Source organism: Lontra canadensis, unplaced genomic scaffold (genome assembly GCF_010015895.1).
Source record: "Lontra canadensis isolate GAN:19392208 unplaced genomic scaffold, GSC_riverotter_1.0 scaffold48, whole genome shotgun sequence".
NCBI lineage: Eukaryota > Metazoa > Chordata > Mammalia > Carnivora > Mustelidae > Lontra > Lontra canadensis.
Genome location: NW_022631042.1, coordinates 13,650,631 through 13,677,984, shown reverse-complemented (window position 1 = coordinate 13,677,984; position 27,354 = coordinate 13,650,631). Strand labels below are relative to the sequence as shown.

The window sequence follows — 27,354 nt, the reverse complement described above, 5'->3', positions numbered from 1 at the left end:
AACCCCATCAGAGTACCAAGAAAAGGAATTAATACTTCCTTTTCAACTTGAAAAAAAATTAATTTGAAAAGAATTTCGGTTCAGTGAAAATGTCCAAAAATGTTATAGAAGATTTTCTGATTTTGCATGTCACCAAATTGTAGAATTACTTGAGGGTTATGTGTTTGGTTATCTTCCCTAGCATGAGGAATTGACATTTCTACCCAAAAGTAGGTTTGACATACCCTAAGCCTTGTTCCGTAAGAGGAATATATGAATAATGCACCTTAAGGCATGTGTGGATTTGGTTGCTGTGTAAGCTTGGGGACACCAGCGTATCTTGGTCCCCGTACGTGACCCTTCATTCTTCCTGCATGCTTTGGCATTTTAATAAGTGTTTTTATATCGCTTTACATGCTCATGGGTGTGTTACATCTAACTATATAGTGTCCTATTTCTGTTTCCCTTCATTAAAGCTGGTATTCCTCCACCTGATGTAGGTGCAGGCAAAGGTAAAATCATTCATCTGCATGACTTTATACATGTGTGAAATTTGCAATGTTAAACATGGCGAAGTGCAGCATGGGTTAAAAAAAAGATACAAAATGAGCTTTCAAACACCAAACGGAAGGGAAGATCTTGGTAGATCTTGGCTCAAAAATTCATGTCTAGTCTTTTCCACAAGGAGAAAGCCACACACTGAATTCTGCTAACCCTTCTTCATTAGACCCAGCCCCGGTGCAGACCCTCATCTTCACTTTTAATGACAGGATTGGGGCTGGATCAGACAGGACCCAAACTGTGGAGTGTCACAGATCCTCTCTCTGGCCACACCACATGCTCAGGGTTCAGAAATATGCGTCCTGCGCTGCCAACAGCCTGTAAGAACTAGGATCAGCCAAGCTCTCCGTTCTCGTCTGATTGAGCCCTGCTCCTTGTAGACACAGTGTCCTCTTTGCTGACGCGACACCACATCGTCCGTTCGGTGTTTCGGCTTAGTGATGCCCCCTAACTGTCCTGGGACCCACAGTCCCCCCCCACCCCCACCCCAGGATCCCTCCCAGCAAGCCTTGCTGTCAGCCTACATGTTCTACCCAGTTGTGTGAATCCATCCTGTCTTCACCATGAGGGCACCTGTCTCTTTCCTTGGGGCATAGTGGAGTAGTACGTTTGTTCTCTTTTGTTTTTCTCAGCTTGCTGGGTAAAGAAGGTGTGTCGGGAGAGCAGTGCTTGAATCCCCTGGGATAGGTCTTCCCCCTGAGGCAGTCCCGAAGATCTCCCTCCATCTTTGGCCCTTGGCTATTGGTTCATCTGTTAGCTTTCTCAAGAGCTGTGAGACACGGCACAGGGCACTCACTGTCTCCCTGTGGAGTGCCCCTGGCCAGGGGTGGTCTTGGACTTCGACAGACAGGGTACAAAAGGCATGAAGAAGAAAACCAAGAGAAAGAAGTGCCTTACGTGAAATTCCTCAGATATTGTGTGGGGAGGTCTAATTCAGATCTTTATTTATTTATTAATTTTTTTTTAAGAAATCTGCTTCTATTCATAGCTTTGGTAAATGATAAGCTGTAGGTCAGCTAGACTTTGAAGAACAATAGCCACGTTCAGTAATCTTAATAATGTGATCTGTGTACGTTTAACTTGAGAGAACGAGGCTGTGGAAATTCCCAATTTCCACAGTGTTGTAGAAAGATCGATGCCTCCTCTTTCCATGTGTGCGCCTTGCCTGGCTTAATTAGATCTCAATTAAAGTCCTTGGTTGTGTTACAATAATTCCCTGCTCTGTTCCCCTGGTAACCTTTCACTGAAGCATTTCACAGAAAGCCTGGCCTCCTTCCCCATGTCGTGGACGTGCCCCCGGGCTCCGCCCGGAGTCAGTAGCCCCCATTAATTGTGCGGTAAGAGGGCGGTCCGTGAAGGAGCCTGCGTTTCCCACTGACTTGCCGCCTTAGAAGATGGCATGCATTCACTGGGGGAAAAAAAAATTACCCACTGATGTTAATGAATTAAAACCAATTAAGAGAAATCCTTATTAAAATAGTTTAGGTTGTACCATTTAATGTTACTAAATTGGATTGCGAGTTACTTATGAGGATAGAGATAAGCAAAAATGGACTGTCGGAAGGTTCACGAAGCCCCTGACACTGAATTCGGGCATCTCAGATAAGAAGAGAAATAGGGTTTAAGTGATTTTTAAAAACTTAACCCTAACCTTATTCTCTACATTGCTTCTTTTAATAGTGCACTAGTCATTGAACATCGCTTGTATAAGGTGAGGGCAAATGCCCGAAGACTTTTTAACTGCTCAAGAAATAATTTGTTATTCTGGGTTTTCTTTCCTTAAAAGTATCTCTTTTTTGGAGCACAGAATGATTTCTATTCTCTTTCTTTTTCTTCTCCATACAATTTATAGATACGCCCTGAGAGAGGAGAAAAAGGAAAGTTCTCTATGATCCTGCTCAATTTTTCTATTTTTCTGGTTTTTCACTTTTTCTTTATAAGAGGATGAAAGAACCCAAGATGGCTCACTGAGAAAAAACAGGTGTGATATCCTCAGCTCTGGGTAAATCGGCCCCTCGTGGCTTCAGTTACCTCTGATCGGAGGAGGAAAGAGATGCATCCCAGTGTACATTTTTTAAAAATTTTCTTACAGATTTTAAGAGACGTTAATGAAACCCAAACTTACAAATAGGAATTGTAAAAGGAGCATTTAAACCACTAAGTAGAATCCAGAACAATCCAGTGGCTATCCTGGGCCATACTCACCCCCTCCCTTGCCACACCTCAATTGGGCATGGACACACTCCTGAGATCCTTAGGAATCACTTATCTGGATCCGTGTCTCGTTCGGGTAAAGCCTTCAGTGTCTGTGTAGGAATCGTAGTTGTTTACAGGCATCTGTGCAATTTTTGTGTCCCTTTAAATAATTTCAGGGTCTGGGATTCTAGAGCATCCACCTGTGAAGGCATCTGTAGAAATGATCCGAAAACACATAGCCAATGGATTTGCATTCTGGCCCAGTGTTGCTGATGGATGGACACTGATTTACCCAAGCCTTTACTTGGGACCAGCCATCAGAACACTCTTGGGAGGTGACCAGTTGGGGTACAGGAATTGGGAGAGACTAACAGGTCAAGGACAGAGCAGAGCTAGGCACCGAGGGGCTGGTGAAGAACCATCTCTGTGGTGTAATTACCACACCAGAGTCGTCCCACCACTACCGATGCAGTCAAGAAACAAGGAGCAGCTGAAGAAGATGTAAACAAAAATCAAGTTTTAAGTTTGGCCAGAACAACAGCAACAAAATGACTGTAACGAATTCCATCAGTTCAACAGCTAATGTCTATCTACCCCATAAAATGCACCAGCCTTTGTTAAGGCACTGTGTACCAGGACAGTAAGACAGACCTTGACTTTGATATGCTTAAAATAGGACCGCTGAGACCAACACATTAAAAATAAAGAGTAAAATAAAGAGTAAAAATAGAGGCACCTGGATGGCTCAGTTGGTTGAGCAACCAAGTCTTGTTTCGGCTCAAGTTGTGATCTCATGGGTTGTGGGATCGAGACCCATGTCAGGCTCGCTGATCTTGCTCTGCCCCTCCCCCCAATCACCCTCTCTTGCTCTCTCTCAAATACATAAATAAGAAGAAGGGTAAAAATAGATGCTAAACTAGTAATTTGAACAATATTTTATCTAAGCATAGAGGAGTGAACTGTTTGTTTTTCCCAAAAGGTTCACGAAAAATTTCACGAAAATAGTAATATTGAACTGGCCCTTGATAGATAAATTTGGACAGATAAGTCAGGGGACTGACGTACCTAAATTCTTGGTAGGAGGCATAAGCAAAGGCATGGGCTTTGAAAATCCACAGGATGTTTCAGTTTTACCCAGAGATGTGACCAAAAATGAAGGTGAAGCCAGATGTGAATGATCATTAAGGACCACGAATGTCTTGCTAAGGAAAGAGTGTTTACCTGTGGGCAGAGGCGAGCCATCCATGTTTCAAACATGGAGAAATAGGATCACGTACTTAGTTCAGGAAGCTAAAATGCAGGTGGCTACGCAGACGGGATCTACAAAGAAAGACTTAGGGTAAGGAGAGAGATGAGAGGCAGCTTTTGTAGAAAGCCCCGATGAGAAACGACACTCATAGTCCCTTGGCTGGCACGTCCAGAAAGTGGATGAGTGGAGGGTAAAACAAGGAACACTGGAATTCTCTGTGATAAAAGTACGATATCTTCTCTGGCTGGCTTTAAGAATAAGCTAAATGCTCTTCCGTTGGAAGTATCCCACTGTGCTTCTGCCTTGACATCTCCCACCAATACACCAAGACAAATTCCTCAGCTCTGTGATTCCAGAATTTCTTTTTTTTTTTTTTTAAGATTTTTATTTATTTATTTGACAGACAGAGATCACAAGTAGACAGAGAGGCAGGCAGAGAGAAAGAGAGGGAAGCAGGCTCCCTGCTGAGCAGAGAGCCCGATGCGGGACTCGATCCCAGGACCCTGAGATCATGACCCGAGCCGAAGGCAGCGGCTTAACCCACTGAGCCACCCAGGCACCCCGATTCCAGAATTTCTTAAAAGAAAATGAATGTTTTGCCTGGGATCTTTACCACTGATGTTTTATGTATGTGTTTGTATTTACTGTCTCTGTTGACTGATCATATTCCTCTCATTATGTACTCCTTTAAGAGGAAAACCTCAGACGATAAAATCGAATAGGTCCACAGACAAGGACCCTACATAATTCCATAAACAGCTTCTCTCTCTGCTGTTTCCCACCCTTCACACAGTACACATAGGATGGTGAATTATATCTCAGAGGTCAAGTGCATTATTTCATTTCTTTAATAGAACTCACTCAACTTTTTTTTTTTAAGAATTTATTTGAGAGAGCAAGCGAGCATGAGCAGGGGGAGCAGCAGAGGGAGAGAGAGAAGCAGACTCCCTGCTGAGCAGGGAGCCCGATGTGGGGCTCGATCCAAGAATCATGACCTGAGCTGAAGGCAGATGCCTAACTGAGCCACCCAGGTGCCCAGAACTTACTCAACCTATGATAGGGTTACATCCCCATAAACCCATATTAGTCAAAATACTCAAAGTAGTAAATGCATTCAGTGCATCTAACTTACCGAAACTGGCTTAGCCCAGCCTACCTTACAGCCTACCTCAGAACACTTACATTAGCCTACAGTTGGGCAAAATCATCTAACACAAAGCCTATTTGATAAGGAAATGTTAATTGTCCCATGTAATTCATTGAATACTGCACTCAAAGTGCAAACAGAATGTTGTGTGGGTACGGGCTGGTTGTGAGCGTACAGGTTGTTCGTTCTCATGATCACATGGCTGAGGGGAGCGGTGGCTGGCTCCCCACCCAGCATCGTGAGAATCTCATCCCACAAATCCACTAGCCCCAGAAGAGATCAGATTTCACAGTGTGGTTTCTACTGAACTCTTCCTGCTTTCACACCATTGTAAAGTCAAAAAATCCAAAGTCAAACGGTCGTTAAGTCGGTGACCGTCTGTACCTCTCTTTCTGATCCTAAGAAATTCTATTTCATTAAGTTAATTCCAGGAGAGATCTTTAGCTGATCGTTGAGGTAGCAACAATCAAACTAACTAGTCATTATACCTGTACTGCCCAACAGAATTTTATCAGGAATTGCAGAACAATAACACTTGGAGGGAACATCCATTACGTCTCCATGTTTAATGCATTCCCTAATCTGGCACCAGTGTATACCCTGGCCATGCCCACCAGGAGGTGGGACAGCTTTGATTTTCAGGGGTTGATGAAAACCCGCTGCCCCTCCCCAGTGCAGCACGCTCTGCACGGAATAAACTGGGTGGCCAATGAATGTTTGTGACAACATGTTGAATGTTGTCCAACTTTCTGTTCAGGCCTTTATCATGCAAATAAATATTTTTAGAAGTAACTCTTCCTTTAGGAAAGTGAATACTCGGGAGAGGTTGTATCTATGACTTGGATGAACTTGAAAGCATTTAAGTGGGGCGCCTAGGTGGCTCAGTCTTTAAGTGTCTGCAGCTGGGTCAGGTCATGATTGCTGTGATCGAACCTTATGGCAGGCTCCCTGCTCGGGGGGGGGAGTCTGCTTCTCCCTCTGACCCTCCCCCACTCATACTCGTCTCTCTGTCAAATAAATAAAATCTTAAAAAAAAAAATGAAAGCATTTAAGTTTACCAAAAGATTCATCTTGTAAGCCTCAAAAAACAATTCTTTCCATAGCTCACTTAAACTACTTAATGTAGAACAATTCTTTTTATAAAGATCATTAGAGAAACAATAATATCTAAGGCAAAGTACAGAGAAAGAAGTTTCCTTTGCATTAAAAAGAAGATGTAATGCAATGAGAATGTCTACAATTAATGTGCAATCTCTATATCTGGTCAGTTTTTCTTTGAGGACATTTTCTTGTCGTTTTCATTTCAGTTGATTGATCTGGCATGGCTAGATTTATAACCATCTAAAAAGATAAACCTAAGCAGTCTAGATTTTGTCTTTAGCATATAAAGATTTTTTCTTGCTTGAAATGTTAAGTGACTTCCAGTTCCTCAAAATATTCAAATTTGTTGTTTTTGCAAAATTCCCATATACAAAAAGAGTGGAGGAAAGAAATTGTAAATGGTTCTCAGAGCTTCTTTGAGTGGAGTCGTCCAATGCCTGGAGCATAGAAGGTTTGAGTTGGTGCCAAGGGGACTCGGGTTTTGTGAGTTCAGAGGATGTGTTTGAGAGAGCCCCAGCTGGAGGCAGGGGCCTAGTCGAGTTGGGTTATGGATAGAACCATGAAGGTCTTTCTGTGGGGCCCAGTTGGGTTGGGACTTGGGGTTTTTAATTGTCTTTGGCTCTTATATCAAATGGAGTACAGAATCGGGGTGATCACCTTCTAATCACGGCATAGACTAAAACCATTACAAAAACAGAGATAGAAATGATTCTTAACTTACATTATTTCAGTAATTCAATTTTTCACGTCCTTTATCCATGTAAACTTTCTCTTGGAGTTAGGATAATTTTCAAGATGCTTTTGAAGCTAGAATGACTCCTTGATAGAGTCACAACTTTTTATGTCACAAGGGACTGTAATGGGGCACAACCCTGTCAGTCTGGTGAGACCACTGACGTAAAGATTATTATACTTAAATAAATGAGAAATTGTTCAAAGCACGTATCTCACTGTAACCGCACCAAATGTGCCTGCCTGCCTAATTTTTGTTCTTTGAACAGTATCATACTACTCAACAAGTGATTGAAGTTTCTAAAATAAAGATACTGTTCATGTAAGATGCAAGAATATTCACACTAACTTGCGAGATGGAGAATAATCCCTGCTTCCCCATATTAAAGAAGGGCGCGTGGCACAGGCTCACTCTGTGATTCATCCGTCTGCTTTACTTCCGTTCTGTCACCCCGTGCATTCTTGAGAAGATGCTGCATTTGCTCTAGAACCTGCAGGCAAAATGCGTTTTGTGTGTGTCTTTCATGACACAAGACTTATGATTTTCAAAGTCATTTAAAGCCATGCGTCATATATAAGATCTACATCACCAGTGGTTTTAAAACAAGAAAGCAAAGGTAATCCTCAGTAACGTATCCAACCACATTTTAAGCTATTTGTGAATGAAAATTATCATGTTTAAAGAGAAAACCACTTCTCTGTAATTTTGTTCCTTGTGTTTTCACAACCGCATGTCGACAGAACTCTAGGAAAACACTGTGTTTGGCTGAGAAGAGGAATTATCAAGTCAGAGTTAGGATTACAGGGTGTTTTTTGTTAGCGATGATGGCTTTTCATTCCAAAATACAAAGAGCTCAGGGAGACATTGTGTCCACTGGTAGCTGGCAGGCTGACAGTAGTCCCAGCACTAGCATTTCATCAGCTTGAATCTCGACCGGGCAACTGGTTTCCGATGGCTGCTCTTGTTCGGTCCGAACCACAATCCTATGGGGCGGACAGTGTTCGTTCCTACCCAGGCAACAGGTCAGTGCATGTCACCCGGCTGGAAGGTGACGGAGCTGGAGTTGGAGGCTCAGCCTTCCAACACTGGAGGAGAGGCTCTCATGACACCCCCTTCCCCCGACGAGGGTCACCGAGCCCACGCCCTGGGGGAAACAGGCTGGAGTGACCACTTTGTTTGCCACTCGGTGTGTCTGTCCAGCTCTTCTGGACCCCTGAAGCCTCCTGTGTCCACCTAGCCGGCAGCTCAAGCTCGAATTGGATTCTATCTATGACATCAAATGTGGCATTTTTTGTCCTTTTATGGGACAGAAGGCAAACCCTTTAGAAAAATTTTGTCCTCCAGTGTCATTATACCTACAATGCCGGCTGCACCTGGCAGCTGGTTCAAGGCGGGCCGTCGTCACGGGCAGGCCGTTCTTATGTGCCAGCAATGGAGAGGTAGGACGAGGCGTTACTGTCACCTTTGACACATAAATATAACCATGAAAAAGAGTAAGTCTTGATTAAATCCTTAGTTAACATATGACTTCCAGGAGCAAATAGTGTTAATCAATACTGGCTCCAAACTTTGGCCAAGGGAATGTTTTGCTCTTTCTATACATTTATAACTATTTTGATTCAACAGGAAATTTTAGACTTAATGGATTCTTCATCAATAGCTATTTATTCACTCTGTCCCTTCCACGTTGCTCTGTTATTCTAAGCATTTCTTCGGAGACCTACGACCACAGAGCACAGGTTAGCGAGTAGAGAGCAAGCAATGTGCTGGCGGAACACTGGTTAAAACTTACTTCTAGGAAACAAAGCAGATTTTATTCCTCGGGCTTATTTCCTTTTTTCATATTCTTTATATTTTTCTATTTGTTTAATTTATCACTTTATGGATTACTCAAGAAATACATGAACATGATTTTATTGTAAAGGTTTAAGTAAAGTGAAAATCCTCTTTAACTCTGCTACTCAATCCTACAAATACCTACCCAGTGAAACCCGAATTCAAGAAGAAAAACCCCCAACAGGCTTCAGTGTGCGTGTGTGTCTGCATGCACATGTGTGTGCATGTGCATGTGCATGTGAGGCACAATGGTGGCCATGACTTGGGTTTGAACGTGTATCTGCAGTTAAGGTGGCTTCAGAGTGTCCTGGGAAGAGTTGAAGTCTCTCATAGTCATTCTGGGCTTTAGGTCCCTTCTTCTATGGATGAGAAGTTACGAAAAGTTATTTTACCCCGATGCTTTTCTGGCTCAGTTTTGGCAAAAAGGCACACAACCAAAGACCATGTACAAATTTGAAGGGGGAAAAATGTATTGCCAAGGAGTATGTAATGATGGACTTTTAAAATCCTTTGCCTGTCTCAGAATGGAGAGTCCCTCTAGTCTTCTGTTTTTCCTAAAGACTTTTGCAGATCTGAGGTCTGAGCTTGTTTTGTGAAGTCTGTGAGAACGGTAGAGCGTAATGGCTAGTACCTCGGGAGTCGGACAGACTCCGTCCAACTTCAGCCATCAGGCAAGTTCTTTCTGTTCCCGGGTCGTGGGTTTGTTCCTGCTGCCCACCTCAAAGCATTGCTGTGAAGATTAAATCAGATGTTGCCCTCAGCACAGTGCCCGGCACACGGTAGGAGTTTCGGGACGTTAGCTCTCATTATCTCTGTCTTCCATCTCCATCATCATTGTCATGATCAGGGTGTGTGTGCGCAGGAGTGCACCGCCCGAACTCCTGCCTTGGTTGCATCTCGTCAGGATACAACTCAAACCCCTTGAATCAACGAGGCACCCATGGCCATCAAGAGCAAGACTACTGAACCTTGATCAATAATCCAGAGGATGTATTTCCACTTCTCGTGTTATTTCTTAAATGCACACACACACATTCTTCACATCCTTCTTCATGCTTGATTTTAAGCATTTCACTTTTCTCCCTCTGCTTTGTGTGGAGGAAAATAAGGCAACGAGTTTGCGATATTGGCCACGGAGGGCAGAAGCTAGGGTCTATGTAGCCATGTGTTTCTGCATCCAGAGATCACATATAGCCAACCCAACCATGTTAAATGCACGCAGAAGAAACTCAGTCAAATTAAAAGCATGATATAGACATGCTTGTGAATCTAAAGAAGCAAACCTTTTACTGTGATCATGGTCAAAAGAAAAAAATAAAGGCTTTTTAAAAAAAAGTTTCATACTAATTTATTTAAACAAATCCTCATGGGCATGTCTGAATAGCCATTGATGCTGCACTTTGTCCCATTTGATTGATACTTTAGAATAATACCAGAAATGCTAATTACTCTGTGTTTTTCTTAGGAGATTTGCATACGGGGACTAGTTGAATAAGGGGCTTCACGTTTATTGACTCAAAGAGAATAGATGAAGACAAAGACTATGTATACACGTGAATGAGTATTTTCTCTTTAAGCTGGTCATTTATCCCAGTAATGATTCCGCTGATCAAGATACCTTTCAAAGTCTTTTAAATGGATCCAAAGCAATATTGAATATCGAATATTGATCCTTTGAGGGTAAATTGGATTTTTCAGAGATTTCCAAAAATATTTTAGAACCAAGTCTTGTAAATGAGATGAATAACAAATCTAAGTCATGATTTAGGTGCAAATTGAGATGTTATATAAAATAATAAGGCTGGCTACCTTATGTGGACAGGTTTCTTGGGTGGAAAGTTTTCTGTTTTAAAAGAAGATTTCCAAAACATCTTGAAAAATGGAAACATCGTTGCAATGATACGTTAGCCTCCAAAAGCGGTTCCTTTGAAGGAAAAATACTCCATGAGATGTATACATTCCATTCTGTTTCAAATCAGTCTTACATTCTTATCATTTTACTTAATATACAGTTTATTTGTAGACAGGACTTTCAAATCTGACTTGGGACTATATTTCTATTGAGAATATATAGTGAAAATTGCTATGAACACAGTGTTTAGCAGGATTTGTTAGCATTTGATGGTATTAGCATTCAGATTTCGCTACTTGAATTTTTTTGATTAATGAAGATTTTTCAAAGTTTTTATGTAACTCCTGATTGATGACTGGCAGATATCAATTGGGGGCCACGTATACTAGCTCATATACTATGGTAATTTTTTACTGCAAGAGACTATATACTACCATATACTATGGTAATTTTTTACTGCAAGAGACTATGACAGTTCTTGTCTCCCCCTTAAGCCATGCCCCTGACGCCCCCGATTTGTTTTCCAGCAATGGCGAGCCGGCAGGTGGATATTGCGACTCAGGGCTGGTTCATTGGTCTAATGTGTGCTGTCGCTCTCCTGATCTTAATTTTGCTGATTGTTTGCTTCATCAGAAGAAACAAGGGCGGGAAATATCCAGGTAAGAAAGAAAGACAGATTAAAGTTGCCGTACAATGCTGCATAATTATTCAAAACTATAAAGAAATAATGAGCGTGATCACGCAGATCGCAATAAGTGTATTTTCCCAGAGCCAGAAATTTGGGCTTTCTGTCCCAACAAGTTTTGATGCCTTTTTTTTGGGGGGGGGTACACAATGTTTTGGTAAACATTGTCAAGGATCAGAAGGTATTTGGGGGAGTAAATTAACCTGTTCTCTGAAGATATTAATGACTCTGCTTGCTTAGGCTCCACCTAAGTCCCAGGTGCTACACCTAAAACCAACAGGCAGAGGGTGAAGGTACGTGGAGTCTTCTAGAGGAAGTACTGCAAGGGCTGAGTCTTGATATCGTGATATGTAACATTGCTTTTCCTCTATGGCTAATGGTTTTGTTCAATTCAGTGGATCCAGTGAATTTATATTTTCTTTCCCTGGCCATTTCCCATTCAGTGGCCAGGGAAAAAAATCCGCCAAAGAAGAGATGTGCTGAAACCATTTGTAACCTTGAATATAGGTAATAAATAGATGGGCCAAAGCCTTTAGTCTCAAAGAGACTAAAACAGCCAAGTATATGCAGGGCCACATAACCCATCTGCTTGGGTAGGACAGCGGCTGGGTATAGAATCGTTTTCCACTGCGATACATCTCAGAGAGTGCACTCTTGAAAACTTTGAATAAGGAAACAAGGAATCAATAGGTCATATTATCCCTTTGAAATTTTTTAGTCAAAGAGAAGGAAGATGCTCATGCTGATCCTGAAATCCAGCCCATGAAGGAAGACGATGGCACTTTTGGAGAATACAGGTGAGCTGTTGCTTCTCAGCCTCCCCTCACGTGCCCCATGCCGCACATGCGCCGCGCACTCATGCCGACTCCCGCTTATAGGATGGGGCCAGGGACAGACTCTGTGGCCTTTCCTTTTTTCCTCAAATATCCATTTAGAAACACTTCCATGTGTACATGGCTACACGTCCCCAATGAAAATATCCTCACTCTTCACTAAAAAATAAATCTCCATCTTAGTCCCAGGTTTGGGGCCAGAGTGCCATCCACTCCACCATCTTTCTCCAGAAGCGTTGTTGTATTGCTCAACCTAGCAAGAGCTGGTGTGTTATAATAAGAGTTAAAACAACAATAAAGACACTACACGGCTTGCACTGTGACGGAAACTACACCTGTCACTTTCTAAGTAATGAGTTTATAAAATTGGTGGTACTCTTTTTAATCCTGGATTTGATGCTTGTTTTTCCAAAAGAAATGCATATATCCCATCCATTAATCATGAAAGGATGGCAAGGCTCTTTCAGAAGCTGTAAATTGTTAAGACTGCCATAGCCCTCTAGGCAGTGTGCTAAGTCACAGAACTTTGATTATACATTCTTGGCTTGGCTCCATCATTAAGGATAAATTTTAACATAACCTAGTGCTAAGTAATGAAAAGAGAAGGGGGGAGAGACTGAGGGAGACTCTCTAAATAAAGATATTCTTGCCTAGGATTTATATGTTTTTTTAAAGAGAGAGTTGATTATTTTGGATATGTTTAAAATCAGAAACAAGCTCTATATTTATTTCTTTAAAAAGTTGGGATTTGGGTGTTCCAAAGGAACACTTCTATTTGTAAAATGCTTTTATTCCTTGTTTTTTCTATCAGCCTCTTAATTATAAAAATGTAGTCTTTTAAATATGCCCTGAGCCCAGATTGAGTCTTTTTTGGCAGAAAAAAAGGCTTTTAGGTGAAATGAAATATTTCCTTATTGTGATTGCCAGATGACATTTATAGATATTTGTGCTAATTTTTCTCCATCTCGGAGCTCATTTTTGGTATTTCCACATCAATATCATGAGGGGCTAAGAACGTCAAGGATAAGAAATATGATAACTGATTGAGAAAAAACATATATTTTAGATATATTCCATGCAGATATAAGTGTTTGGGCTTCATGCCTCAGCACCTTCAGAGACTCTGACCTTCAACAGAGATGATTATGATTTGTAAAACTTCTCAGAATTTCTGTACCTCATGATACAGAAAGATGTCTAGTGAGGGTTGTCTGGACGTCCCATGTTGACTCTGGGACTCAAAATCTGTGGAAGCTTCCTGCGCCACCCTCTCCTCTCCGCTCTCCTCAGCCATGGTAGGGCAGTGTGCAGATGGCCACAGTCTAGGGAGGCCATGTGTCATGCTGGGTGAGTTGCAGTCTTCGCTGGTTTAATTCACTCTTCTACCTGTTCTTCCCATAACGCAGGTGAGGCAATAATGACTAAATAACCTCTTAGGGTTCCTGTGACTAGAATGGTACACAAGATAGGCACACCACTCCCTTCCTTACGGTGATGTTGTCTTTAGTGTAGCCTAAAACACCTGTATTGGCATGAACTAGGAAGAAAGCATGGCGCCTCCTGTGTTCCTCACATGGCGATGGATTCCTATTGTCCATCATCACACTTAAATCAATCTGGCAATGTGCTGCTCACCTCATGCCTCTCAAATGTCATCTTGCTTTTCTGGTGGTGTGAAACCAGGGTCTGACATAACCTGACATTCTCAGGGCAGCCATGCTGCCTACTCCGTTGAAATGTGATGGAAATCAAGGCTGCCCCGGAACTAGCTCCCAATCCAGAAACTTCATTTTACCATCAACCCAGCCCTATCCTTTAGATAAGGCACTCAATGTGTCTGGGGTCTCCATCTCTTTCATCTGTAAAATAGTACAGTTGCTCAAATATTAGATGATCACTGAAGGTTTCTAGTTTCTGTGATTTCTAACCTCCTCCACAAGATGTCTACTAACATCCTTTAATTCAATTCGGGGTTCCAGAGCAGTACATGAGTAGTACATGGCAAGGATTTGGCAACTGGCCTCATTATCACTATGTTTACATTTCTTTGGCCATATTTCTTTGTCTTGGTGTTCATTCATATGTGATATTTTTGTGAAGCATTTTCACACAGTTGTCTTTAACTCATGCCTTGAGTTCCTCAGAAGAGAAAGACTTTTCTTTGGGCCTATCAAGTACAGACCTGTTGGTTGATGTGTGAAGACAGAAATATTTGTCACACATGCAATTACACTGATGTGGGAGGTACCAAGGGAAGGTTCTGACCGGTGTCTAAAACTTACTACACAACCCAGTAATTCTTTTTTTTAACCGAAGCTGCCAGTCCATGAGGACAGTCAATCCCACAAGTGAAATCACTTTCCCAAATACCCAATCACCCTTTGTTATGGCTGTGGCTTCGTCTTGTCACTTCTTGACACTACCTCAGATGTTTTCCACTGTGGATTCTTTTCTAACTTAAAAACAAAAACAAAAAGTTTTTAGTTTCTTAGATGTTACAATGAATGAAAACTGTTCCAACTATTTATTCCAACAGATTTTTTTTTTAAATAATACATTGAATACATTGAAGTGTCATTCTCCTTCCTAAATCACCAGGGTCCCTTCTCTACTTTACACCTTCTAGAAGTTTTGAGCTCTGTATTATTTATTGATGCTTATTCTTTTTCATTCTGAAAATAAATTAATATGCAGATCACATACCAACACAGACAAAACTGAGGCTGTTGCTAAATGTAAATCAATTCTGTTTATGATTTGCTCGTTCTCCAGCTTGAGGATGGAACAGTTTCTACACCGTTGGCTCTGAGCCAGAGGACATTTCATAGTGCCAAGAGGGATGGAACTTCAATGGCTAAATTTGAGTTTTTTTCCCATAAGCTGTAACCTTGTGCCCTCCCTCCAACTCCCACCCCCAAGCAGTGACCCTCTGGTGGAAGCCTGCAGTTTTCTTTGTTTGTTTCTTTAATTATACAGACAGTAGGATCAGCATCCTTACTAGCATATAGAAAAATCAGAGAAACAATGCAACCAACCGTGTAAGTATTTTTTTTTTATTCTCTAGATCCATTCCTTTAGAAACCAGAAGGAACCTAGGTCATAAATCCTGTGGCCATGGTACTTGAACCCATAGCATATGTGGAGGGTCTGGGCAGTCTTGTCCTTCAAGTGAACATGGTCCTGTTCCAAGCACGCTAACCCATGCTTGTTGGGCTTGAATGATGTGAAGGTGGGTCACAGGTGCTGTCACTTTAGATTTATTCTGCTCACAAACATAAACTGGTATGTGAACAGTATAAATAATGACAGACCTTTAGAAGGAGTGTTTGGGTCGTGAAGGTCACTCGAACTACAACAGGGTTTGGTGGGTTTGGTGGTGGGATGGTGACCACAGGAGAGTCAGACTGAATGATCACAGATTTGTCCGTCACTCCTGGACTTTGGTCAGTAGACATTCAATGGGTACGACCTGTGTGCATAACACCGAATGAAGGGCTGCTGCAAAAAAGAACTCCTTAAAATTCATCCTGAGGGTAAGCAAAGGAGAAAAAAAAATACCTATACTCCAATGCTTTGTCAGACATCATGAAATTCACAAGGAATGAAAATTTGCTGATGCTAGAATTCTAAAAAATTTCAAAAAACACCCACCATCTCTTCAATTGTGATATTACAATGAATTCATTCATTCAACCCGTATTTATTGAGTGCCTACTTTATGCCAGGCTGTGGGGATCTTAAAAATGATAGAACGTTATCTCACTAGTTTATAGTCTAGCGAGGGACACAGTGAAGTAAACAGACGGTCAGCATCGTGTGAAAAGTGTTATGAAAGAGGTACAACTCAGGCTGGAAGCCAAAGTCTATGGGGTGCGTGGAAGGAGGGTGATGAGGGAAGTCCTCCCAGAGGACGTGGCATAGGGACTGTTTCTACACCATGATGTGAACTTTCCTTTACGCTACAAAACCATCTTCATTCATGGCTATGAGGATCAAAAAGTATATTTTGGAGCCATATTACTATTTTATGACTTATTTTGAAATTTGTTGAATCTTTGTCCTTAACCATTCTCATAAAAGGTAGGGCTGAATATTTTTAAGCTTTGAAACCATGTAGCTAAGTAAGTGTATGACTCTTAAGTCATCCTCCGTAACTTCTCAATTCCTCTCGTTTGGGAGGCTTCTCTTTCACACTGAAATTTGACTGAGCGACTTCCCTTGACACAATGTCAAAAGCGAGTTTGTTTACTATTTCATTAAGAAATTCATCTTTGAGTTGAAAAAAGCCAAGCATTAATACACAGGCTTATAACCAGACCTCACCTCTGGAAAGTTCTAATTAAGTGTGTTACACAGAGTATTTGTGAGAAAAAGAATGTCCCTGAGGTGGGGACTTGGGGTGGTGCGAGGAGGTGCGATGGTAGAGTGATGAGTGCTTCTGTTGGGCACAAGTCACGTGCCACACACTGTGCTGGTGTCTCATGTGAGTTTTTTTTCCCATTTAACCCGATTCTAACAGAAGTGTGACATTACGTTGCACCGCTTTTTAAAAACCAATCTTAGAAAACCAAGTTTTCTTGGAAAGATTCCGTGTATGGATAGGATACCCCTCTTCTTTCTCTTCTTTCAAGCACAGCTGACTTTTCTCTCTCATCCACTATGATCTTTAAGATGGAACGGATGTGGGGTGCCTGGGTGTGGCTCAGTTGGTTAAGCATTCCACTCTTGATCTCAGCTCAGGTCTTGATCTCAGAGTGGTGAGTTCAAGCCCTACCTAGTGTGGAGCCTACTTTAAAAAACAAAACAAAAAAAAACCTAAAATGGATGCTTCTAGGGAGCCCCTTCTTGGCTGGTCATTATTCATAACTAATAGGATTGTGTATGTAAAAATCCAAATGAATCAGGAAAATATTAGAATTCATAAAAGAATTTAGTGATGCTGCTTGACGCAAAATTAACATGAAGTCAATTTTATTTCTATGTACCAGCAAAGAGTTGGAAAATAGGATTTTAAAAATAATCCCAGCTACCATAGGATAGAAATATGATGTAGAAATAAAGCCAACAGAATGAGCTCCCAAATATTTCATGATCCTTTGTTTGATTTGTCTATCTTTGCACCAAAACTATACTATCTTAATGCTATAGCTTTTAGTAAGTCTTGATATCTGATAAATCAAGACACACACACCCCAACTTTGTTATTCTTCCTCAAGAACTTTTTAGGTGTTCCTGGCCCTTTTGTTTACATATGCGGCTGAGAACCAGCTTGCCAAGATCCATGTAAAATCCTGCTGGGTTCTTATTGGAAATAAATTGAATTTAAGGCTAATATAAAGAAGGTTAACCTACTTACGATATTTGAATCTGCCCATCCACACTTATGCATGTTCCTCCATTTATTTAGCTCTTTTTTAATAACTGAATCAAACTTTCATTTTCTTCATAGAGAGCTTAAAACATTTTTATTGGTTTTGTTCTTATATACTTCATATTTATATGATGTAACTGGAATCATTTTTTAAAATTTCGTTTTCCAATTATTTGCAAGTACGGAGATAAAATTGACTTTATGCTAATATAGTATTCAGCAATATTACCAAACTCTCTTTTTATTCTAATGTTTGCCTGTAGATCCTTATGGGTGTTTTACTTACGTGTAACCTTATTGGTTATGCATAATGACATATGCCTTCTCTTTCTTTTTGCACATTGCTTAGTACTTTCAATGCAGTTTTGGTTAGAAGTAATGATTGCAGGCATCCCTACTGTGATTTCTGACGGGAAACAGAAGTCTGTCAACATTCACCATCAAAGATGATGTTTACTGCAAGTTTCTCGTGAATATCCTTAATCAGGTCAATCAAGACACTTTATATTCCTAGAGTATTGAAGTTTTTATTGTGAATGGGTGTTGAATTTTACCAAATAGCCTTTTTCTGGATCTACTAAAATAATCATAACATGTTTTTTTCTTCTGCTAAAATGGAAAAACATCAATTGATGTTTTAATGCTAAAACAAAATTGCATTCCTTGGAATAAACCCAATTGGTCATGCTATGGTATCCTTTTAGTAGATTACTAAATTCCATGGGCTCGTGATTTCCCTGGGATTTGTGCACCTAGGTTCCTGAATGAGATTTGCCTGTGATTTCACTTTCTCAAAGTGTTCTGGTTGGGTTTAGGTGGCATTGTCATATTCGATTCACAAAATGAAGAAAGGAGTGGTTCCTCTGACGTAGCAAACTTAGCATGTCCACAACTGAACTATTGACCTTCCACCACAAACATGCTGCCTGCCCTCTATAGTAAGGGTAATTCCCTCCTTTCTGTTGCTTAAACCGAAAATCTTGGTGTCATCTTTTTCTCTATTATTCCACATCCAACCAATCAGAAAATCCTTCCCGTGCTGCTTTTAGTATGTCCATAATCTAACCACTGTCTGTGACCCTGGCGTTCCACTTTTGTCCGGGTCCCAGTCATCTGACTCCTGTGTTTTTGCACTAATCCCCCTGATCTAGCCCTGCTACCTCCTACTTTAATTTGGCTCTCTCTCCCCTTCAGTTCCAGCCACACAAGCTCCATTCCTAGACCACACCAGGAGAGTGGTCACCTCAGGGCATTTGCACTGCTCACTGCACCTGTCGGAATGGCTCTCCCTCCAACTATCCACCTGGTTGTCTCAACTCTTTTAAGACTTTTCTCAGATGTCATCTCTAATGAGGCATTCCATGGACACCCTATTTCAATGGCAGCTTCTACACCATCCCCCGAACCTTCCATCCCCTTTACTGAGTTCCGTATTTTCCATAGCACTTCTGACACCCTAGCGAGCTAATGTTTTCATATGTTGGTTTATTTTCTGTATTTGCTCCCATTAGAAGTAAGCTTAATGAATTCGGGGTTTCATTCTGTTTCGCTTGCTGCTATATTCCCAGCAACTAGAACGGTATCAGTGTAGGCACTCAATAAACATGTATTAGATGTGTGAGTGGTTGAATGTGTGGGTAGATGGCTAGATCAAAGAACCACCACAGACTAGAATTTCCTGTGATATGTTCCTTGGAACACTAGTCCTATACAGTAAAATGAGTAAGTGGAATTCAGGTGACAAAAATCTGCTCATTATTGAACACTTCAATGCAATTTAGGGCCTCACCAAGTTAAGAACAATGTTTTGCAGAAAGTATTCAAGCACAGCCTAGAGGTTAATGATTAAAGATGTGCACTTTATACTCATAGCAGGTTCGGGATTAGATGATTAGATGCTTTGTCCCCCAAAGGGCCCCAAACACAAGTCACTTCAAGGTCCTGTGGTCCTGTGATCCCTCCCGGGTTGTCAATTAGCAGAGCTGATTGTCTTGTTTATTGGGCCTGTGACGAGAGTTTGGCTCTTGTTGCAACTGGTAATTTCTAGAAGCAGACCACTGTGTCCTGTTAAGCAAGTATCGTGTTTGCAGTGTTGAGATTTTCTTCTTGGAGAAAAATCAAAAACCCTGGTAGGAATTATTGGCCAAAAAGCCAGAATATTTGTGCATCTCGAAATGTGTGTATCTTGGCTAGAACAAAGTCACTGTCAGAGACAGAGGGAGCAGTAAAACCCTGGCACAAACTGCCAGAGGAAATATGGCCACTGATGCAACCCCTTTTTGACATTATGCCTTTTCACTTTTTACTAATACTGCTTTATGTTTCCTATTCTGCCTTGCATTTTTGGCCTTTGAAAAGAAACAGAATGCTCTCGTGACCTTCTTTTTTTTCTTTTTTTAAACTGAATGTCACCTTTTCAAGAGTCAGTTAGCATGTATTCCTAGTGACACGACCATATGGGGGGTGTTCTAAAACATGTTCCCACTCCCGGATATTGTGCTAAGGGATTTCATAGAGAAATAACAGGGGAAAATTGAATTCTGTAACATTTTAAAAATTCTTCTCCTCAGATTCCATCCAACAGAAATAGGCTACATACCACACTGGGAGAAGAGAGCACGGAGATAAAATTTCCTCTGACATTTTTTGATTCACTCATGCTCTTTAGAATATATGGACATGACATTAATAGTACAAAGGCAGTGCTTTGAAGTTCAACTGTGTCTCTTTCCAAAATTAATCAGTGTTGACCCATTAACTAAAATTCTGATGGAAAAAAATATTGTTTACTATCATGTATAAGGATTTTGCTTTTCTTCTTAGGCTGTTTTCATTTGTTTCTTCTGCATCCTTTTAATGGGATTTCTAGGTCTCTTGAAAGGTAAGGTTAAAGTTTAGAGCCTGGCCTGCACTCAATAACAAAATTATTTGAGAAGTAGGATTTTGCTTCCTCTTGCTCAGAAAACAGATCTCCTCATGTTTCACACTTAACCAAAATCATTCTCCATTCATACCCAAGGAATCCGAGAATCTGACACAGTTTAACATACTAACTTCTCTCCTTGCCATAAGCTTAGCCCTCCTTTTGAATTCAAAGTAGTGATGATTTTCAACCCTCCTCAAGTCTTCCTTTTCGAATGCCTGTGGCTACCTCTCAGTCGCTTCTAAATCGGGAGTGGGAATCCGTCACTGACACTGACACGTGCGGCGAGAAGCCATCCACCTACTGAAGACTTCATGATTAAACCATTCCTGCACCTGATTTTCATGCCAACCACATACCAGCCATCAGAGTCCATGTGACGATTAGATTTGGCTCGCGAGGCTTGGGTCTCTACCCGCTTTATCGTAACCCGCATGCACGGTCTTTAAGAAACAATACTTGACCTAAATGCCGATCCCGACGAAAACGTTTTCTCTTTCTTCCAGTGATGCCGAAGACCACAAGCCCTTGAAAAAAGGCAGTCGGACACCTTCAGACAGGACAGTGAAGAAAGAAGACAGTGATGACAGCCTCGTTGACTATGGAGAGGGGGTGAATGGCCAGTTCAATGAGGACGGCTCCTTTATTGGACAATACAGTGGTAAGAAAGAGAAAGAACCGGCGGAAGGAAACGAGAGCTCCGAGGCACCTTCTCCTGTCAATGCCATGAATTCCTTTGTTTAATCTGTAAACTCTCTGCCAATATCCCATTTCTCTAGAATGTGTCTCTTATGCACTCGGTCTGCCTTCTCATGCTAGGAACACAGAGGCAGGAAGGGTTGTGTTCTGCCGTACCTTGCTATTATGAGAGTGGCACAAACACGTACATAACTCAGATGATTCGTTCATGTGAACGGCAGTGCAGAGTGCATCCTTTTTCATTCGAAATAGGTATTCTTGTTCAGAACTGATAAAAATACTACAACACCATCAACCGATCACGTTATTTGCTCTTTGGGTACAGTTCAATACGCTGCATGAAAATTGCTACACGTGAAGGAATACCTGTGTACCTTGTTAAACATGGTTTGATACTTTGTGGATACTCTCCTCCGCTGAACCCCCTGAAATACCAATTCCGTTGTCATTGTCAAGAGTGTTACTGTAGTATTCTCTAGAACTCCAATGTCTTTGTGGACATTGTGGTGACATTGGTGACTCTATGTCTAGCTGTCGTTAGTCTTTTTGGGAGACTGTTAGCAACAGTATGTACAGGATATCCTTGCTACATGAGTTCACGACGATGGTCACATTTGCAGATGCCTTTTGCTGAGGCTCTGTGACCGGCCTCTGTCCCCTGTCACTCCGTAGCCTCCTTATTTCTCCGGGTACTACCGCAGCACAGTGTTCAACTTCTCACACCTTCCCTACGGTCAGTTGTTCTTAGGCATAAACGATGTGTATTGCAATGCGTTTTGGCACAGAACGCCAGACTGGAAAAATCGAAAAAGAATCACTTCACTTCCAAAAACGACTCCAGAAAGCACAGGGCAAGACACGTGTAGTGCCTTCGGACCAGAAGCATTCCATAACACGCTGTTTTCCGTGGTGGCCAGCCTGGCCGACGCGGAGCCCTAGCTTCCTGTCGTGCTCCACAAGTAACTTCTAGAAAGCAGAGGTCCTAGAAGCGGCCAATGCTGAAAGAAAGGAAACGTGAACCTAAAGTCAATTAGACAGTGGATGGAAAGGAGCATTTCCCCATACGTATAAAAAGAAGCCTTAGCCCCACCTAGAGGGCATGCTGGTTTTGTGGGCTTTTGTGGTTTCTGTTCAAACGAGCCAATTGGGTCAGAAGGCTGTTGATTTGGGAGGGAATTTGGGGGGATGGGGGAGATATTCCCAAACTGGAAGCAGACAACAGCATGCCAACAGGAAAGCTTTTCTCCAAGCCTTTTGAAACTCTCCGCAGCATTCAACAGCGTGTACACATATTGCCATGGACACATTTCCAACACTCAGAAATCTGATGAGTGCTAACAAGGCCAATAGTCCAAGGGATTATATCCCCAGTTTCCAGAACATACACACACATCCTACCGTAACCACCAACGATATCTGTCAAATGGTTTACCTCCAAATAGGAAATCCTCTAACAACCTATGGTTGAAGGAATGCTCAGTTTCATTTGCCAATAAATTGGTTTCTCATAACTTGCATCAAGTTTAATTTTAAGTAAAGCTTTTTATATGTAGATATTTTGTTGAATCTGTAAATACACTGAAAGTGTAGATGCTACATGCTTCAAGGTGTTGCCTACGAATAAACGCGCAACCAATGTTGACGTCGTACTGCCTAAGAAGTTAGCTCATGAATACAGTGCATGGGATTGGAAAGCATTTCCTTAAATGCCTTTTGGGTTTTTATTTTCCCTTTTTTGCTGTGAAACTGAAATAGTGAACGCTCTGAGATATTGACAGTGAGTTTCTAGATGGACTCCTCGGAGCTTTGCCTGTGGGGCTCAGTAGGCATCTTCGCTCTATGTAGGCAAAGCCCAGTCTGAAGTCCTCCCAGGTCATGATGGCCCTAACTATGTCCACGGCTCCGTATTCCCTTTTCACAGACCAGCCGTGTTAACGGAAATACAGAAAGACAAGACAGGCTTGCCTGGACAGCAGTGAGCACAAAGAGAAAAGTGACTTTAAATAAGTTTGCTGGTGTTTGTTGGGGGAGGGGACAGTAAAAGTACAGTTTTTACTCTTCCGTAACGGTAGACGCTAGAGTTATCTGTGCATGAAGGGGTCACCTCTGTAATAGTGCAACAGATTTTGTATTAAAAATTAAATGTGGTTTTAAACACCCCTCTCTCTTTTGTAATAAGTCATGTTCCTAGTGGAGTGTGAATGTCCAAAGTAACGGTGTATTTAAACGTACAGGCAGATATGACTGGATTTCCATAAAAAAAAATCACTATTAAACCATCTTGATCTCTTTGTGATCTTGAACTTTTTCCATCTTTCTCCTAATGTTTTCAAATAGTGCAGATTTTTATTTTTGCCTTCGAAAGACATGCAGAGAAAATTTAACACAAAACTGAGAACAGTAGACTACGGAATTAACAAAACAGGGGACATGCCAAGAAATTTGTAATGAAAAGCAGGTGGAGATATGGCCAGCCTTTTGAGAAATGGTCAGAGAAATAAGATGCTGCTGCCTTTGCTGAAATGGGACCTCCATGGGTCTGGTTCCCAGGTGCCCGCTGTCAGCCTGTCCACGTGGCCGGACTTCGCCCTCCCCAGCCCCGGGCAACATGGATTCCTTCCCCTCTCCGCTCAGGGAGGCGGTTTCTGCATTTGCAATGATACGGGTCTGTCACCCACTCCCTCCTCTCCAGCCCGGTGGTTCCCAGTGTCTCAGACACCACACCGTCACTCACAGCTGTGTGGCACGCTGGAAGCCTGACCACAAAATGCAGCGGTCCCCTGGGGCCTTCCCGCTCGGACAGTTTATAACGGCCCTCATCTACTTTTAGTGCCTGATTCTGGAAATGGCTTGTAGAGGCAAGGGAGAGAGATAAAAAGAATTCGCACCCATACTTAGCCGATCTCTCGCTCATGGGATCTTTTTCTACGAACTACCACCAGAGGGCTCCCGTGCTTTAGTCAGCGCAAAAGAAACTGCAGGAAAATGAAGCCTCTGGAAAAAACAGCGCAAACCACTTTTCCTGATCAGACTGTGGTCTGGCAGGGCAGAGAATGAGTGCCTGCTGCGCCTGGAGAAGATGGGGATTTGCAACTTTCTCTGACCGGTTCACACCTTCCAGGGGCCGGTATGAGTCACTGCGATCCTTGTGCCTCTTCTTCCTCTTTCTGATTGCTGGTGGCTGATCAGCGGGAGGATGGGGAGGAGGAGCGAACCCCTGGCTCCCACGAGGCCCCCCATCACTGCCACAGGCTGGTGGGGGTCAGGATGGCAGCAGGTCCTTAAAATGGTGTCCCCTCTTCCCCAAGAGCCACCAGTGGTCCGATGTTTTGTGATTGGATAACACAAAAGGCACAGTTTAAGGACAGTTTTTATTTCTCACTAAAAAAAAAAAAAAAGGCAGGCAAGGGAGAGAATACAACCAGGGTGTTTATGGTAACAAACAAATGGTTCTCAGGTTGAGCTAGAAAGAGACCAGGATGGACATTCCAGCTCTGCCATCAACCGTGACGGTGTAGAGGTCACCCCCCCACCACCACGACCACCAGTCTCCCACGTCTTCTTAAGTTTCTCCAACTTAAAAACGTCAGAGAGCAGATGATTTCTAGCATCCTTTTCTGTTTAAATCCTACAGTTCCTAATTCCCCCTCCCCAAAACACTTCTAGCACTCACGACAGCCACGTATTTTGCTAAGTAGGGAGGGAACAAGATGAGCAGAACCAGAAGTGGTTCCTGCACTCGTGGGCGCCTGATGTGAGAAGACAGACAGGAATCGAATAACCACCCAAATGAATGTGTTAATTCCAAACCAAGATGAGCCCTATGAAAAGAAGGCACAGGTTCCATGAGAGGGAGCCATAAAAGGGGCTCACTGGTGCCCCTTCTGACTAGAGTGGTCAGGAAGTCTTCCCTAAGGAAGTGGGAGCTGGGTGCTGGGCACGGGAAGGATCCGGAAGGAGAATGTAGGACGTGTGTTTGTACAACAAGACCTTCGTGCCTGGAACAGAAGTGGGGCCCTGGCCAAGCTGGGTCCCAAGGACCACGGGACAGGTTTTCATCTTTATTCAAGGAGCAGTGTCAAGTGTGGAGTAATTGAAGGGGTTGAAGCAAAGGGTTGTATGATTGGGTTTGTGTTCGGGCTGGAGGCAGAATTCAGGAGATTGAGTGTGAGGGATGGCCTGGAAGAGGAGAGCTGGAGAGACTGACAGCCACTGGGGACCTTCACAGAAGTTTAGACAACAGGTGATGGGGGTTGGACCGGGATTATCCCACTGGAGATGGGGAGAAGTGGGCAGGTCCCAAAGCCATTTAGGAAGAAAACTGAGGGAGCAAGAGATTCGACGTCAGAGGCTGAGGAACGGGGAGGCAGCAAAGACAGCTCTTCGGTGTCTGACTTCTAACCAGATGTGAAGGTCAATGAAGGGGAACATTGGGAAGGAACCATATTTGGGGCTAAGTCATGAGTTCAAGTTAATAAATGAGCTTGAAAAGCCTCTGAGACATCCAAGTAGAAAGGATTAGTAGAAACTGGATGTATGGGCTTAATGCCCTAAGAAACTTCTAAGATGAGGAGTAGTAATGAAGCCATGAGGCAGGGATGAGGTTGCCTAAAGAGGAAATACTGGCAAGAAAGCTAAGGAATCCAGCCTATTGAGAAACTCCCACGTACAATGGATAGGAAGAGGTGGACAGAGCTCTAAAGCAGACCAGGAAGCAGAAGCCAGAACGCGAAGAAATAGGGAGAGTGTTGTTGTTCTGGAACCCAGTGAGAGACCATTTCAAGAATGGTGTCATGTAATGCTGAGACATCAAACACTTCTTGGATTTGAAGGCCTGGAGGCCATCTGATTGCTAGACTGTGGTAACAGGTTGCGGTGAGGAATGAGTGGAAAAGGGGGGGGAAACAGATGTGCCATTATCCGCGTGGATAGCCCACATGTACCTGGGCTCAGTTCCTTCTTTCTTCCTTACTTTTTTAAAAAATATGCTTTTTTTTTAATTTTTAAAGATTTTATTTAGTTATTTGAAGGAGAAAGAGGAAGAGAAACACAAGCTGGGGAAGTGGAGGGAGAGGGAGAAGCAGGCTCCCTGCTCAGCAGGGAGCCCAGCGCAAGACTCAAACCAGGGACTGTGACCTGAGCCGAAGGCAGATGCTTAGCCCCCTGAGCCACCCATGCATCCTGGCTCCGTTCCTTGGCATCTCTACCTGCACAGTCACATAATCTAAGCATCCGGCTCCCTGCCCTCAACCTTTCCCCCAACCCAGTGCCCCTCTACTTTCTCTCAATCCTTCAGCTTATCCTTTATTTCATTTTTTTAAAGATTTTTTTATTTATTTGACAGACAGAGACAGCGAGAGAGGGAACACAAGCAGGGGGAGTGAGAGAGGGAGAAGCAGGCTCCCTGCTTGATCCTAACACCCTCGGATCATGACCGGAGTCGAAGGCAGACACTTAACAACTGAGCCCCCCATGCCCCCCACCTTCAGCTTATTCTTTTTACATCCTTAAACCAGCATGGATTTTAAGGGCCATTCTTTCTGAAACACTCCTGCTTTACTCCAAGGCCCTTTGCCCTTCTGTCTTTTCTAAAACCCAGTGGAGCTGTCGTGTTACTCTGGATCAAGTCCACTGCCCTCTGTCTCCTGCCTGCTCCCTGGGGCTGAGAAATAGAACAGAGGTCAGTGTTCTTGCAAACAGAAGGATCGGCACTGGTTGCACGCCCCACCCTGCCCAGCAGCCCTGCTTATTTTTCTTAGGTGAACATAGATTCTCACACCCTGAGAGGACTATTTCAAATCTTTTCCACTCTCCCCACCCAGCCTTACGCACACTCTCTACAAGATGGCCTTACCTCGCAATTCACCAAGAAAAGCAAAAGCAAACGCAGAGGTGGGAATTCCCTCATCTTCCCGCCAGCAAACCGAACGCTTGCCTCAGTGTGCTCCCTCCCCCACCTCCAGTTGGAGCAGAGGAGCCAGCCTGCCCTCCCTCCTGTCCAGACCGGTGGGTGCGGGAGCCGCCCTCCTCCCTGTGGGATCCTCTCCCCACCGTTGTCCCGTCTCCTGCTTACCCGGATTGTCTGGTGCCACTTACACACACTCCTGTTCTCACGCATTGAAAACAAACAGACCTTTGCACCTTTGGATTCCCACCCATCCACCACCTTCAGTTACCAATAACTCTCTT

The 27,354-nt window shown here is 42.7% G+C and overlaps 1 protein-coding gene across 19 annotated transcripts in view; it reads left to right on the top strand.

The window, feature by feature from the left end:
• Positions 1 to 21,346, top strand: part of NRCAM (neuronal cell adhesion molecule) — a 129,533-nt gene extending 108,187 nt beyond the window's left edge. For 10 of the 19 annotated variants that reach the window (XM_032873413.1, XM_032873411.1, XM_032873409.1 and 7 more), the window contains 3 exons: positions 11,182 to 11,313; positions 12,058 to 12,136; positions 20,973 to 21,346. In XM_032873413.1, the coding sequence (XP_032729304.1) occupies positions 11,182 to 11,313; positions 12,058 to 12,136; positions 20,973 to 21,210 (449 nt within the window). In that variant the 3' untranslated portion in view covers positions 21,211 to 21,346. Of the gene's footprint in view, positions 1 to 455; positions 492 to 11,181; positions 11,314 to 12,057; positions 12,137 to 20,972 lie in introns of all 19 variants that reach the window. The other 9 variants (XM_032873402.1, XM_032873398.1, XM_032873397.1 and 6 more) reach the window with 1 other exon arrangement.
• Positions 21,347 to 27,354: the final 6,008 nt, after the last annotated feature.